The 15,945-nt window shown below is 29.7% G+C and overlaps 1 protein-coding gene across 1 annotated transcript; it reads right to left on the bottom strand.

Annotated features, from left to right (window-relative positions):
• Window positions 1–3,546: 3,546 nt before the first annotated feature.
• LOC109601474 (NADH dehydrogenase [ubiquinone] 1 beta subcomplex subunit 10-like) lies at window positions 3,547–4,179 on the bottom strand. Its single transcript, XM_020017721.2, has one exon. It carries the CDS (start codon window positions 4,068–4,070, stop codon window positions 3,549–3,551), a length of 522 nt encoding a protein of 173 aa, XP_019873280.1. The 5' UTR covers window positions 4,071–4,179; the 3' UTR covers window positions 3,547–3,548.
• Between the last annotated feature and the right edge of the window lie 11,766 nt (window positions 4,180–15,945).

The raw sequence follows: 15,945 nt of genomic DNA, 5'->3' as shown, positions 1-15,945 counted from the left end.
TTTAACTTATTTTATTAAAATTAAATAGTACTTTCAATTTTAATTTTATCACTATTGAACTATAAAATATTAAATAAAATTTTTATCTATTCAGTAAATATAAAACGAAAAATAATTTGATAAAAAAAACGTTTAAAGAAATTTATTGTTACATTCAAAGTAACTTTTTAGATAAGAGTTTCTAAGCTATACGAATTTCAGCATCAAAACTTTCTATTCTTATTGTTAGAAAAACAATTCCAAAATGCTAAACTACAACTATTTATTTTTGTGAGTAGCCTTAGAAAGTGTTTTGTTAAATACGAAATTAGTATTACTAATACGTTTGTTTGTCATTATAATTATAAACAATAATTTTAGGGGGCAGTAAACTCAGGAATTAGGAGCAGGAACTTTCAAAACATTTAATTAAGTATCAAAAATTTAATTAATTTTATTGTTTAGGTACAAAATAAATAAATATTTGAAAGATAAACCTTGGAATGTAATAATTTTAATGAAGTGCTAATAACATAGCAATTATATGCTAAATTGTTGAAATCTTTTCCTTTTTTATTTAGAATTTCTCAAAAAAGGACATAATGAAGTAACATAACATGAGATGGATACTAAAAAACAAATCAATTTGCAGCCAATGATACTTTTTAAAAGTTGAGTAACCATTTATGGGTAATTAAAATTGCTTAATAAATTTATTTTATTGTTTATTAATCACTTATTATAGACATATTTAGTATTGTTTAGTTTTTACTTTCACTACACAAATATTTACATTTAAACATTCTCTTCATTAACAAATTTAAGTTTCATTTTTAAAAAGAATTTAAGTAAGTTTATGACAAACATAAAATCATAAGGACATATAATCATTAATTTTCACAAAATCTTACCATTACGTCGTGTTAAATTACAATTGAAAATTGATTTTATAATTCATTTCTACCACAAACTAATTTGATAAACCTATTAAATTATCAATCAGACATAATTGTTGATCTCAAACAGAAGATGTTACTACATTGGCTGCGTGAAAGGTGAAAATAATCAGATATATGAATAACGATTGGGAAAATAATCAGACGTCGTAATCAACAATCACATTCGTCGGTGGATGATGGATAAACTGTGAGAACGATTTCTTGTGCTCAAACGCCGACGTGCGTGCAAAATTTGATCCTCACGAGAAATTGTAAAAGTCAGGTTCAACTGTTGAATGAACAAGCCACAAAATTTATACATGGTTCGTTTAAAGTTTTCTCGTTAACTTTTTATGTTTCTGCCGATGGTTAATTTTTACGCCCGATTCAGAAGAATCTTAGACTCACTTTTTGTCGATGCCTTAATCAACTTTCTCACGTTAATTGGGTCAAGGTTACAGGTCGTACTTTTGAAATCTTTTGCACACAGAAAAAAAACGCAGAAGGAACAAGATTTTTTCGCGTTACGAAAGACGTACTCTCACAATTATGACAACCCAATCCGGATCAGAAAACGCTGCGCACAAAACCGGTAATTAAAGTACAATAAATTTTGCATATTTCTCACAACCATCGAATTTGGTAATATGCCTATTCAGCCACCAGAATTTCTACTCATCTCGTGCTTTCCTTATTAAGTAACTCCATACTCCTCCTCGGCTAATTTACCAAACAGCAAACTATTCAAAACCATTCTTACACACCTCTGATGCAATTTGAAGTCAGTCGAACAATTACTTATAAAAAATGGATTAAATCTACGATCTATTGCCACGATGTAATGGGGTAATGCGTGATTGTCGCATTGCATGCAACCATTTTGTTTGATGGAGTTATTTAATGTGGAATTGTTAAAAACAAGTCAATGACCCCCAACTTAGATGTCTGTTTGATTATAATTGTTTGAGCAATCAATGACATAACTAAATAAACTTCTAAATGTTTTAACCTGCGTTTTTTTTACAAATAACTTGTTCTGCAGGAATTCAAATTGCAACAAATATTTGTAGTCCAATCGCAGAAGTGAATTTTATTGAAATGAGTGTAATTAATGTCTTTTATATGACCATATTTGATGTGTTTGAATTAGACAATTTTAAAAAATATAAGAGGTTTCTAGTGAAAATGTTAGAAACTGAAGACTTATGAAATGACATCAAAGAGTTTCTTAGTTTCTCTTCAATTAATCTAACAAAGCTAAAAGTTTTAAACAAAAAATGAAACTAAAGAGTTTAGAAAATTTAAAAGCTTCGAAAATTATAAAAAGACTTACTGATCTAATCTAGAGAAACAATTAAATATTAAAATACCCAAAATATATAAAAAAGCTTATTTATAGAATCTAAAGAACTTTAAAATGTCTAAAAAGTTTAATAAAAGATAATATTAGAAAATTTAAAAGCTTTGAAAGTTATGAAAAGACTTCTAGATCTAATTTAGAGAATATAGGTAATGGTATGTCTAAAAAACTAAATTCTAAACAAGTTAAGAAGATTATAAAGTTTAGAGAATCCAAGATCTCAAAAAAGTCTAATAAAAGATAAAAATTTTAAGAGATTTAAAAGCTTCGAAAGTTATGAAAAGACTTATTTAGGCAAAAATTATTAAATAATAAAATATCCAAAGAATTCAATAGAAAAACAATAAAATCTAATTATTTTAAAACAACAGTGACTAACTAAGAACGTTTAAAAAGCTCACAAGGATTTAAATAATACAGATTATCTAAATTATTTAAAGAATCTGAGGAATACTATGTCTAACAGAAGAATTTTATAAAATTTAGAGAATCCAAGATGTCTAAAAAATCTAATAAAATATAATAATCTTAAATGATTTAAAAGTTTTGAAAGTTATGAAAAGACTTCTAGATCTAATTCAGGGAATATAGGGAATACTATGTCAAAAAAACTAAATTCTAAACAAGTTAAGAAGATTATAAAGTTTAGAGAATCCAATATGTCTAAAAAGTCTAATAACAGATAATAATTTTAAATGATTTAAAAGCTTTGAAAGTTATGAAAAGACTTTTAAATCAAATTCATGGAATATAGGAAATGCTATGTCTAAAAAACTAAATTTTAAACAAGTTAAGAAGATTATAAAGTTTAGAGATTGTCTAAAAAGTCTAATAAAATATAAGAAATTTAGAAGACTTAAAAGCTTTGAAATTTATGAAAAGACTTATATATCTAATTTAGACAATTGAATAATAAAATATTCAAAGAATTAAATATATAAACAACAAAACCTAATTATTTTAAAACAACAAAAACTAACTAAGAATGTTTAAAAAAATCTAAGAATATCAAATAACACAGATAATCTAAATTATTTAAGCAATCTGAAGAACAAGTTAAGAAAATTAAAAAGTTTAGAGAATCCAAGAAGTTTAAAATGTCTAATATACAATTTAAAAGCTTCTAAAATGTGGAATATATGGCATTCAAAAAGTTCAAGAAATTTAAGGAATATAAGTCAAAAGGGCTTATGAAGTCTAAATAATTTGAGTTAATGTATTTAAGAACTTTATTGTAATCACAACAACTAAATCATTCACTTTAGAAAAAATTACTTGGGTTGTTCCAATTCTTCTTCAATACATTCTTCTTCATCAACTCTTCCATTCATGCCGCTTCCAACTGGGCCATATCGACGCTCCCAGACCAACCTGTGCTTTTGCTTCATGTAAGCAGTCTCAGCCGTATGGTACGACCCCAAATCACCGTACTTGGTAAACCAATTGGCTGAAGCTTCTTCGTACTGCTCCAGCAACGGGGTACACTTTTCAATATGATCAGGCGCTTCGTGCAAAGTGCAGTCCTCGAATCTGCCCCGTAAAATTGCCAGAATTTCCGTGTCCACCAACTTGTCTCGTTTGTATTGGGCGTCGGCCTCAAACTTGCACACCACATCGTCGGTGTAACATTCGTCAATGGTGGGCACTCGGCGGAATTTCTGGTGGTACCAGGCGGGCTGCTGTTGGTTGGGTTCTACTACTTTTTCTCGAACCCATACCACGGGGGCCTCCAACATGTTGCCCACGGTCTTGAAGAATTGCTCCACGATGTTTCTGGGTTTGGCTTCGGACATTTTGATCAGGATCAATCAGTAAGTGTCTTAATCTGAGGTTCAAACCTGAAAGTCGGGTGAGGAAGACGTCAATTTGACATAAAGTCAAAGTTTGACGTTTCTTCTTAATTTTATTAAGACTTCCTGCAGCAGCAGTTGGTAATAAAAAATAAACCTATTTGCATACTTATATTGCAACTGAACTAATTCCATCAAACGCCACCAATTCATTTCAGCAATATAAAAAGCTAGCCGAGAAAAAAAGCAGTCTGACCAAAATCTCCATATAAAGATGTACCCAAAACAATTAATTCAGAAGCAGTTGGCGGCACCTTGAAGCCATCCATCTAACATTTTATGCGATCGGACACTCGACCAATTTAAATAATCTCAACCTTGACGAAGACATCTGTAAAATATTCAGAGTGTGCTTAATGGATTCTGGTTTGGTGGCCATTCGAGAGGAGTGGATGCAACTTCGGACTTGGGATAGGACAGGGTCTTCCACAATTCCAATCTTCGTGTGTGGGTTTATTATTATGTTCTGACTCCGCCACATGAGTGAGTGTTATGTTTATAGTTATGGAAGATTAACATACAAAGTAAAATAAAAAAAATTTTTTCGCTTTGGCCTAATTAAATCAACCTTGAAATATTGTGTCGATGATTTTACCAACTCGAAGATTAAACGTGGTGACGCAAGAATCGTGTGTGGATATAATTGGAATGCATAAAGGAAATTAAAGAAAATTGCAATAAATCAGCGATTAAATTTATCCTTTACACACAAAAAGATTTATTTAATATAATTAGAATGATTAAATTGATGTTAACACAAGGTCGAGATCGAATATCTTCAATTGATAAAATTATTTCAAATTGGATTTCTTCTAATATGCTTTTAATTATTTCACCTTGAACAAGCTCAATAAGTCTTTTGTATTTAAAATTAAATGTTGCTAAAGTCATATTTCAAACAAAATGTTTCGTCAATGGTTGGAACCATGTGGGATGTGTACAATGGCACAGATCATGGGTTTTGTGGATCAATGAGTTCATTAAAATATGTACACAGTAATTTTTAATTAGCATTTATAATTGTTCATTATACTTTAATAGATGTTGTTTAAATTGTGTGCAATAATTAAAAATGAGTTTCTAATATTTTGTAATGGCCACTTTATAACTACAAGGAATATTTATTAGAGCAATGATGATATTTAGGAAGAACCAATTCCAAAAGATATTTAAATTTAGGTTAAAAAAACTACTTTCATTCTAATATCATGAGTCAAATCTGTATTTTATCGATTAAGAAAGGACCCACATTAAAACCAGATAAGCTGTGTTTTATACAACCTTTCTTCCAATCTGCTTCACTTTCATTATGGTACTTTATAATACTAAAGACTTACTAAATTTAGTAAATACTCTTAAAAAAAATGCGAAAGTCGACCCTCCGTTTTACGTTCTCTTTCACATTCATAATTTAAATCTTCACAAATTTGGTCAAGATGTGCATTGCTAATTAACGATTTGGAAAGTGGTTGATAAATGATATGTTTAATGTAAATGGGAGGATGTGCAGTAATTAAATAAATATTATTGTAAATAATATTTCCTTCATAATCATTAGAACATGAAGTATTTATGGATTTCTGGACTGGGACTAAGTTAGGTTAAGTTGAGTTATGTTAGACAAGGTAAAGTCAGGTTTAGAGAGAATTCGAAGATTAAAAGAAGTTTAATACAACATCTTGTAACCTAATTTGAACGTTTGATACTATTAACATCTTAGTAATATATTAAAATAAATCAAGTTGGGTTAGACTGGATCAGACTAAGTAGAGTTAAAAGTTATTAAAATAAAATAATACTATAATAGATAATAATAAAAGTATTTTAAGAAGAAATAAATGGAAAACATTTATTTGTTCTCTAAAGAAACTAATAGAACTTTCAATTATTTACTGAACTAAGGCAGGTTTAGTCAAGTTGGGTAAGGTTAGGATAGGTTAGGTTAGACTAGGTTAATCATGTCTCATTTGGTTTAGATAGAATACGAAGGGTAAAACTATTAAAATGAAATAAAACATGTTTATTAGAATATTTTTGATAAAATTTATTCCTTAGTAATAAATTGAGTAAATAAAATAATATCATAATAAATAGCAATAAAAATATTTTAAAAGGAATATTTTTACATCATGTCAACATGAATAATAACATATGCATTACATTACTTCATATTATTATGCATAATTATGTTTATAAACTTGTTTGTTTTTAGTAATGTTTTGGTTGTTATATGTTTAAAATATATATTACTTCTTTAAAATATATTAGCCAAATTTTATATTCATGACAATAGAATTTCACTTTTAAAATATTTTCTATTTATATTTTTATGTTTTTCCGTTTTGTACAGTTCCTGCTTCATTAGTTCTTGTAGTTTAAAAGTTTATTATAATTGTTAAAAATGATTAGCACACAAGTTATAAAATGTGAATTATTTTTTATAGCGTTTTCCCCTTTTAAAATTATTTCTATTACCAATAAAATTTTATTGTAACTGAAACATTTCTACTTTTACAAATTCCTGAACATACTAAAGTTCATTTACCCATTCCCAAATCTGGTTAACATCGTCCACGTAATCCGGCGTCTTAATAATGGTTCCCCAAAGTAATATCCAAAACTAATAACTAACAAACCTGCACCTCCGACAATAATAAACCTAATACCATTAAGTATGCACGTAATAAAGTGAAAGTGTCTTCATTTTCAGTAATTACTTCTTTCCGACGTTCTTTAAAAAAAAACACCGTGCGAGAAAACCGTTTATTTGTTCTTCAAATTATGCAATTCGGCTGTATTAATGGTCGTTAATAATTTTGCACGGTTAATTGATGGTTCAGAAAAAAAACGAAACCCATGTTTAAATTGTTTTTACCATAAGCACTTTACCGTGAATTATGGCAATAATAAAATAAATTATGGGCACGTTGGCTGAATTAATTTTTGTAAATTTTACATATTAATATCGCCAATTTTTTTCATTAGAGGCGAATAAATCCGAAAGTTTATGCTAATTTTTACAGTACAAAACGGTTTAAAAAATAAAGACCATTAAATAAAATGCATTAAAAGGAAACAGTTAAAGTGAAAACATTTAGCGAAATAAATGTACAGGTTATCCATAAGCATGAGTCCTTTCTATTATTAATATTTTTTAATTATTTACTTTTTTAACTATTCTCTCATTGTTCAAAGATGCGTCGGGTTTACGTAACCGGCTGCATATTCAAAGCCATTATTTTTTACATCCGCGTTTACTTATTAGTTTATCAGAGATAATTTAAAAACTTCCCAACTAGGCGCTTTCATATTACAACCGCCCACATCACCGGGCCTTAATGACTACCGTAATAATTATTATTTATTCTACCTGACACAGTTTACGGATGTTTTTCCCCACAATTCCCATTTTTTTGGGCATTTTTCATGTCATAATGTCGTGTTTAAGTTATTTATTTTGTAGTACGTAGGTATGAATCTTATTAAACATTCGAATAATGTTTAAAAAATATCCTAAAAATTGTTCAACAATTGTTTTCGTAAATTTTGGTCCCATTGTGTTTAAATTATGATATGTATTATCTTAAAATTCATGTTATATTCTGTGGGATTCCCCTTTTTTCATATCCTAATTTCTACACCACTGAATATTTTTTAAAAGTATTAATTTTTTCATATTATTAGGTCAGGTTATGTTTTTGTATGTTTTCATCTTAAATGGGCCACACTGTATATTTAATATTTTATAATTTAAAATAGATTTTGTTAACAATTATTATTTTAAATCTAGTCTCCATATTTCTGTAAATTTGATATGTATTATCCTAAAATTCATGTTATATTCTGTGGGATTCCCCTCTTTTTCACGTCCTAATTTCTACACCACTGAATATTTTTTAAAAGTATTAATTTTTTCATATTATTAGGTTATGTTAGACTATATTAAGTCAGGTTATGTTTTTGTATGTTTTTGTCTTAAATGGGCCACGCTGTATATTTAATATTTTATAATTTAAAATTGATTTTATTAACATATTAAATCTAATCTAATCTAATCTCCATTTTTTTTGTAAATTTTGATCAAATCATGTTTAAATTTGATATATATTGTCCTATTTTCTACAACAATGAATAATTTTTAAAACTATTAATCTTTTCATATTCATATTGTCCAATTTAGAAAAAAGATGCTCTTGATTAATTTTGATTAACAGAGCCTTTTTTTGAAATGTTTCACTTATAGTGTTCATTTAGACCATATATAGAGTTAAAATGAGAGATGTAAAGAATGTTTGAGAAGACCACATATATTTTGTGGGATTTCTATCTTAAATGTGTCAAGTCGTATTCTTTTACAATTTATTTAAGTGCCTAAAAGGCGATAAAAGTGGATTTATTTAAAGTGACAACTCAATTAGAAACTTTTATTACAAAATAAAGCATTATTGTATTTATTAAATTTAATAGTGTACTAAATAAATTATAAAAATGAGAATCAATATAAATTTCTAATTTTTATAGTTAAAATTAATGATTTTTAATTAATTTTTCAATCAGAAATATTAATTATTGATGTATTAATGAAACTCCCTCCCTAAAACTAAGTGCACAAAAAAATTAGCTGTAACATTTACAATTTCATTGAGTAGTTCTATAGTACAAGGTCTCTTGATGATGATTCCCACAATTGTCATTCAACAACATTTAAATTAAATGGAACTAAATGAGAAATGATTCGATACTAGGTAATGGTTGTGCCAGCTCATGCACATGCTCTTTAAAATGAGCCTTAATAGAAGCCAGCCATGCCAAAAAAGGCATTCAAAATAAATCGCATCTAATGGTTTCGCTTTGTTATCTATTCCAATTTCATAATAATTAATTTATTCACACTTTACTGTAACATTCCCAAGTCATAAAGGCCGGAGAAATTCCTGGGTAATAGCCAGAGCACCTAGATTTCTAAAACAGATACACATGTTGAAGTCACACTTGGTTCGTGGCACCAAATTATCATAATCTTATTGTTTCGACGTTAATTAGAGTCCCCCCAATCTGCTAAATTGATAAATGGGCTCGGACGCGCCTATATCCATTAAATTCATTCTACAAACTTGACAATGACATTGAAGAAGAAAGTCGATTTGCATTTTGGTTATTTAAAGAATCCGGCCTATGTATATATATGTTAATATAACACATCACGTATTTATTAAGCGACCGACATGGCGAATTAGTATGTTATTGTCTAAATAGAAAATGAAATTGGCCAAGTTTTTGTATGTATTATTAATTAATACAACCCGGAAAATCAAAAGTGTCCAATTTGCCACTAATTGTTAGATAAACTAACTGTTACAAGCTTGTGAACTATGAACTAATTATGGCACAATTAATCATTGTAGAAATTCTAATTGCAGGAAATTACTGTTACACTAAATGTTATGAAAATCATCTCGTGTATTTTTCTAAGAGACGGTAATAATTTATTCCGAAACTGAAACTCGTAAATTGTGAAACGTGTAATTATGACCGTAGAAAGTTGTGTGCAGAAGATGAATCAAGCGAATTCCATGTTTTGGGTCAGGTATCATCTTCGTACGAATTGAAAAACAGTACGTGTTTGTTGGACGTGGACCTGCGAATATAAATTAGAATATATAACTCATCAAAGAACCATTTTAGATTAAGTAAAGTTACATGGAGTTAAGTCAGTTAACTTAACTTAAGAATTATTAAGACTACATACTGTTAAATATATTATATAATTCTGTTTATTTTTGTATTTACCTGTTTTTGCTTGTCCATCACCTCTCTATGCTCAAGACTTTCTAAATCACCATCAATCTCTAGGTCAAAGACTGAGAGTGATGATGGAAAGAATGGCTCTCCCCAATCACCGTACATTCAATTCGTTTGGCCTTCTATCCTTCGTTTATTGAATGAAATGTGCACCATTCGATTTCTACCAGACTGTCATAAAAAATGTCCACCAATTGTCTCCATTCATCCCAAAATCTGTTGTAACAGCTGACAGGTTGGTCGTTTCCTGATCACATTTAAGAAAGTCATATTATTATGCGGTAAAATTTTGATTTCATCGAGTTAAAAGTGGCAATGATTACATTGAAGATGGACAACTTCAAGGTCATCTTGAATCCTGAACCAACGAATAAATTAAGCAATGTATCGTGCAAAATTTTCGTGCAATATGTTTGGAAATAAACCTATCATTAAACTGTCATGAATCAACCATTAGAAAGAAATGGATTGCATTAAAAAGTTGACCAAATAGATCCCATATAAATTATGTGAGGTTATGTGTCCTTGCACGCAATGCAAGAGATAACAATGGCCTAAAATTTTGAGGATTAGATGGTAGATTGATTACCTTCAAAGAGGTAACTGCTTGCAAATTGGAAAGCTTCTTTAGGCAATAGAAAAGACGTTCTTCTTCAAGGAAACTTCAAAATGTTAAAGGGGTGGTTCTACCTCATCTGTTATAGTCCAGATATACCTCAAAATGACTGTTTACTTTTGTAATTGTCCAATTTTTTATTTAATAAACAGTTTACTATGAAAAAGAGGTCAAAACTAAAGTTATTGATTACAATAACTAAAAGATATTGAGAGTTATGTTATCTTTAAGCTGGTAAATCTGGTACAGTACTTGATTAACAAAGATTTTGAAGGTTAGATGGTAGATTGTTCGTACAATTTAATATGTTGTTTACCTACAAAGATGCAACTTTCTACTGCTTCTTTAGGCAGCAGAAGAGACATTCTGCTTCAAGGAAATTTCAAAATGTTAGAGGGGTTCTGCCTCATCTGTTGTACAGTCCAGATAGTTGTTCATGTGACATTTACCTTTGTTAATGTCCAGTTATTCACATAAAAAATGGTTTAATTTAAAGAGGAGGTCAAAAATAAAGTTAATTATAATAAGGACTAAAAGTTATTGACAATTTTATCCTAAATTGTTTTAAATTCTAATTCAGAATGGACTTTTAGTTTCAGTCTAATACTAGTTTTTATTCACTCTAAGGAATGCACGTTGTAACATATGTTAATTTTCAACATAAATATGTAATCAGATTAAAAACTGAATGACAGTTTTATTTATTTTATTTTCCTCATATTTAACAAGTTCATCAACAAATTTATGTGCCATAAAACCAACACAACAAGACTTGACCCGGCGTGAGTCATAATGAAATTCATAACGGCCAATTTTCGTATAAATTTAAATACATCCGTCATCATCAGTGATTTGTGGAGATGCCAAAAGTCTTTCTAGGTTAGCAGCCGTGAAACTGATCTCATCTAACCGCAATCTGTTAATGACTATTATTTTAAATCGGCTCCCGATGACCATTGTTTCCTGGAGTTTGGGATGGGCTCACATTGTTGCTTCTCATTGTTTCTGTTGGGCGAGGGCTTTCTCTTGTCATACATGCAGGTGGAAAATTTGTTAAGTTAAGCAGATGATTTTTATAAAACTGGATCAAGGTAAAAATGTGCAGAATTCGCATCAGGCCATTTAAAAAATTAATGAGCCATACTTACAATTAGATGGTTCATATCTTCAAGCTGCAAGGTGAGCAGTAATAAAACACGTCCATTCTCCTGTCTTTGGATGTGTTCAATACTTTTTTGGCACAATTAGAAACAGCTCGTGATAAATCTTTGATTCGTGACTAAATGGTACTCTCGCAATTATTCACTGAAACCTGCTAGTTTATAAATCGTTTGAAAATCTATTCGCAGCAAAGTGTGCTGCACCGATAACAATTGTTTATGCAAGATGTAAATGATAAAGAACATCAGAGAAAGCTGGAACGCCTTCGACAATATAAATAAATTTATTTCCATTTTATCCACAAATGGTTAAAATATTTAACTGTGGGAAAATTATCGACATGATTTATGGTGATCAAATTTACAACATCAAAAAACATTACAGCTTTATGGTTAATTAATTTTTGGCGCCGAAATTACATCATGCACACATTGGTTTGGCATTTCTAAGTCTGAGGAGCACAATGGAGATCAACTGGTAAAAAACTGTGTGCATTTATGGTCTAATTAATGGTTATTTCTTCTGTAATTAGTTTTTAGAGTGAACGATTATCGTGAGAAGTGGTTTGCCAATCGGTTTTTGGCTAATTAAAACCTTGACCCAAATAATAATTCCATCTAAAATTTAAACAAACGTGTTGTTCTGAAAAAATTGATTTAATCTTGTAATTATATGTTACTTTAGCTTGTATATTGTATAAAAAGTGTTTGAAGAAGAAAAAATATGTTTATTTTAAATTAAATAAATATTTAATAAGAGAAATTTCTACTAAATATTAACTTAAATAACCAGTAAAATAAAGATGTGTTGTCTCAACTCTTAGGTGATAAAAAAATATGAATATTAGCAAAAAATTAACAAATTTTCTTAAGTGTGACCTAAAATTCTCAATGGTGGGTCTTTAACAACTCGAGACATCCTTATCCTTCAAAGTAAAAAAGTTAATCACTTGGAATGTGTAAAAACGTTTGTTTATGATCAATTACCAGAAGGTTTTTAAATGTTAATTGGTAATAAATAAAAATAAAATTAATTAATCAGTGACATATGTTGTAAAAATCAATTGCTGGACTAACAAAAACAATGTTTATCAAGTCTATTATTTGAGACTATGTTGCTGAAAATTTGCATACTTCAGTTTACTATGAAAATATTGTTAAGGAGGTCGTTTTAGTATCAATATAAAAAATAGGGACGCCTTATTGCTCTCTTGTGTTATTAATGAAGGTTAATTATTACTCAAATTATACAATAAACTATTGTATGTACGAATAATTATATAAATGTTTCTCAAGCACCTTCATTAAAGAATCCTCTGGTGATTTAGAAAGACAATTGAGTGGTTGCATAAAATCAGAGGCAAAAGAATGAGCTTGCTGTTTGAAAATTGGGCTAATTTGTTGAATGTTGCATCAAACACAACTTTGTAATGTTTGTTCATTCCTTTTTAAGTTCACAACAGCAAAAATTTACTTCTCTTCGGATGTATGTATAGTTGCTATAATTATGGCCACTACTATACGTTCAATTTGCTCAGAAAGAAGAGTTGGATGTAGTGTGGTGGACATTATGATAGAAACTTAATTTTACATCTCTTCAGATGTATGTACAGTAGTGGACATTATTATAGTAACTTAATTATACTTCTCTCCCGATGTATGTATAGTAGTGGACATTATTATAGCAACTTAATTTTACTTCTCTTCAGATGTATGTACAGTGGTGGACATTATTACAGCATCATTTTATCATTATAAGGAAGCAAATTGTTGCTTTCATCCTTCCAAATTCTGTAACCGGTTCTTCATCTCCAAAAATAAATGCTCGCCATCACGTCAGCCAAACAAAACGGAAACAAATAAAATTTGGCAATTACTTACGCCGAATTTCGACGAATATAAAATTTGTTTGTTTACCATCTGGCGTGTAATGAGCAATAAAAGGAGGTTGGTTAGGGCCGCGCCTTGGGAAGAGGCGAGTTCGAAATTAAATATCGACAATCATATCGAATTAAATTTTGTTGACTAAACATTGGAATTCAATGCGATGACATCCGGTTTCTACTTCACCAAACGACCGACAATGAAAGTTCTCACTCGTGCCTTTGCGTCGATTTTTTATTTACATTATATTCGTGTGCAAAGTGGGCATATATATGTACATTGTGGTTTCACTCTTAGAAACTTTCCTTGCCTAAGCAAACCTTTAATAACGTTCTGGTGGTAAATCAAAGGATTTGTATTTTCTTCGCCGATTAATGGCGTGCGATACAATCTGCACATGCCTTCATGTGCAACGGTGTTAAGGTATGAATAGTTAACACATCATTCTAATTATTATGGTCGTTATTAGCAAAAACGGACGCTTATCGTATGTCAATCAGTTGTTAGATGCAGAATACAGAAAATCGTGCTCATTAACCCAACCTCTAATTATGGATTACTACATCCTTTTTTTTCTCCCATCAATTGCACATGTTTGCAGGAACGTATTTTTAGATTGAATTTATGCGTTTGACACTAAGCACCTTGACGTGCAAATCAAATGGAGGCGTCACATCCAAATATAGAACGGACTTGCTTTTATTCCACTTTTCTACTGGGCATAATGTTATTAAATCATCTACACCTGTTTTAATGTCAGTGTCAATACACTCTTAACGTTTATCATTTTTGTTTAGAAAGCCGGCGAAACTACAATAACTTATTCTACTGCGCCTTTGAGTTTCCATCAAAAGTTTGCGTCACCAACACAAAGGATACAAATTATACAATTAAGAACTAACTGGAGATGCGTAAACTACAGTGGTGGTCAGAGACATTTTGCCACCACAGTATTTTGTAATGAACCGCAGAAAAAGTGCTCCAGACTTTCTACACTTCTACACAGTTATTTAATAGCCAGGACAATTGTTATTCAGCGAAAGTAATCGACTTGGTCCCAAGCCTAGATCTTACTAAAATTATCCATTTAGCACTCACACAAAACAATTTACAATTTAACATTTTTAGCACACACGAAGATTCCCATTGTTTCCATTAATTCACACACTTACATTATTAGAATTATTTGCTACATATTACTTAAGTATGCATGTATTCATTGAGTCGCGTTCCTATTCTGCGATAATAACCTGGCAAAGTGTTTAATGCTTGGGCAACCCGTGTGAAATTACCACAGCACATGACCTAAACGTAAATGCACGACTAGGTGATACAAAAAAAATTGGCTAAAGATCATACATTCATGACCCACAAATAATGGACGACAATTTTTATCTTTGGATTGAGTTACATGATTAATCTGTGTGATTGCCCCCAATTGAATGACACAACAACGAATAGAAAGTAAAGATCACGGGGTACATAAATATGATGAATTATTCGTCAAAATGACACTTTATCATCAATTAAATTATATGATTTCTTCTTAGATGCAGGCAACAAAATATTGCCCGATAAATCAATAAGCCCATTAACGAATAAATACCTCATTGTAGCTGGTCGCCACTCTGTAACCACTGCTGTTAAGTCCACCATCATGACTTCAAGTTTTGCACAATAAAAATTTATCGTGTTGCCATTAAATTGTTTTAAGTAATCAATTTCGGTTGCGTAACACCGATAAATAAAAGGAATTGTGCAAATTGAGAAATGCAATAGTAAGAAGAATGTATAATTAAGATATGTAAATAATACCCTTTAAAGGAAACAAAACCGGTTATTGCAAATTAATAGATGAAGATGGATTTTTAGTTTCACTAATACATTATTTTTTTCATTTAAATTCTCATATTCATAAAATTCAACGACTTAAGCTTATAATTTCTTTTTAATTTAACTCAGTAAAGACATGACTCTTGTAACTAACAACTTGTAAGTTAGTTAAAGCAAATGATCCAACTCTCATATCACTTTCTATAAAGTAATGAATACAAAATTATGCAAATTGAAAACTGTAATAGTAAAAAGAATGTACATAAAATATGTTTGTAACAATATCCTTTTATAGAAAGAAAATGTATTAAATATAAACCATAGTTAAATATGGATATTCAATTTGATTTATTTAATTTGTTTTCTATACACATTTTAGGATAATAGTTAAATCCAATCATTAACATGTAATAAATGATTACATATCGATATAACATTAAAAGACAAATGATGTCTCCTATAAACCTTTTAAAGGTAATTTTAATAACTTTATGCAACTGTCAGTAATAATTATTAATGTAAC

Source organism: Aethina tumida, chromosome 4, assembly GCF_024364675.1.
Source record: "Aethina tumida isolate Nest 87 chromosome 4, icAetTumi1.1, whole genome shotgun sequence".
NCBI classification, from domain to species: domain Eukaryota; kingdom Metazoa; phylum Arthropoda; class Insecta; order Coleoptera; family Nitidulidae; genus Aethina; species Aethina tumida.
The sequence above is the reverse complement of the archived record's forward strand: the minus strand, read 5'-3'. Positions and strand labels throughout refer to the sequence as shown.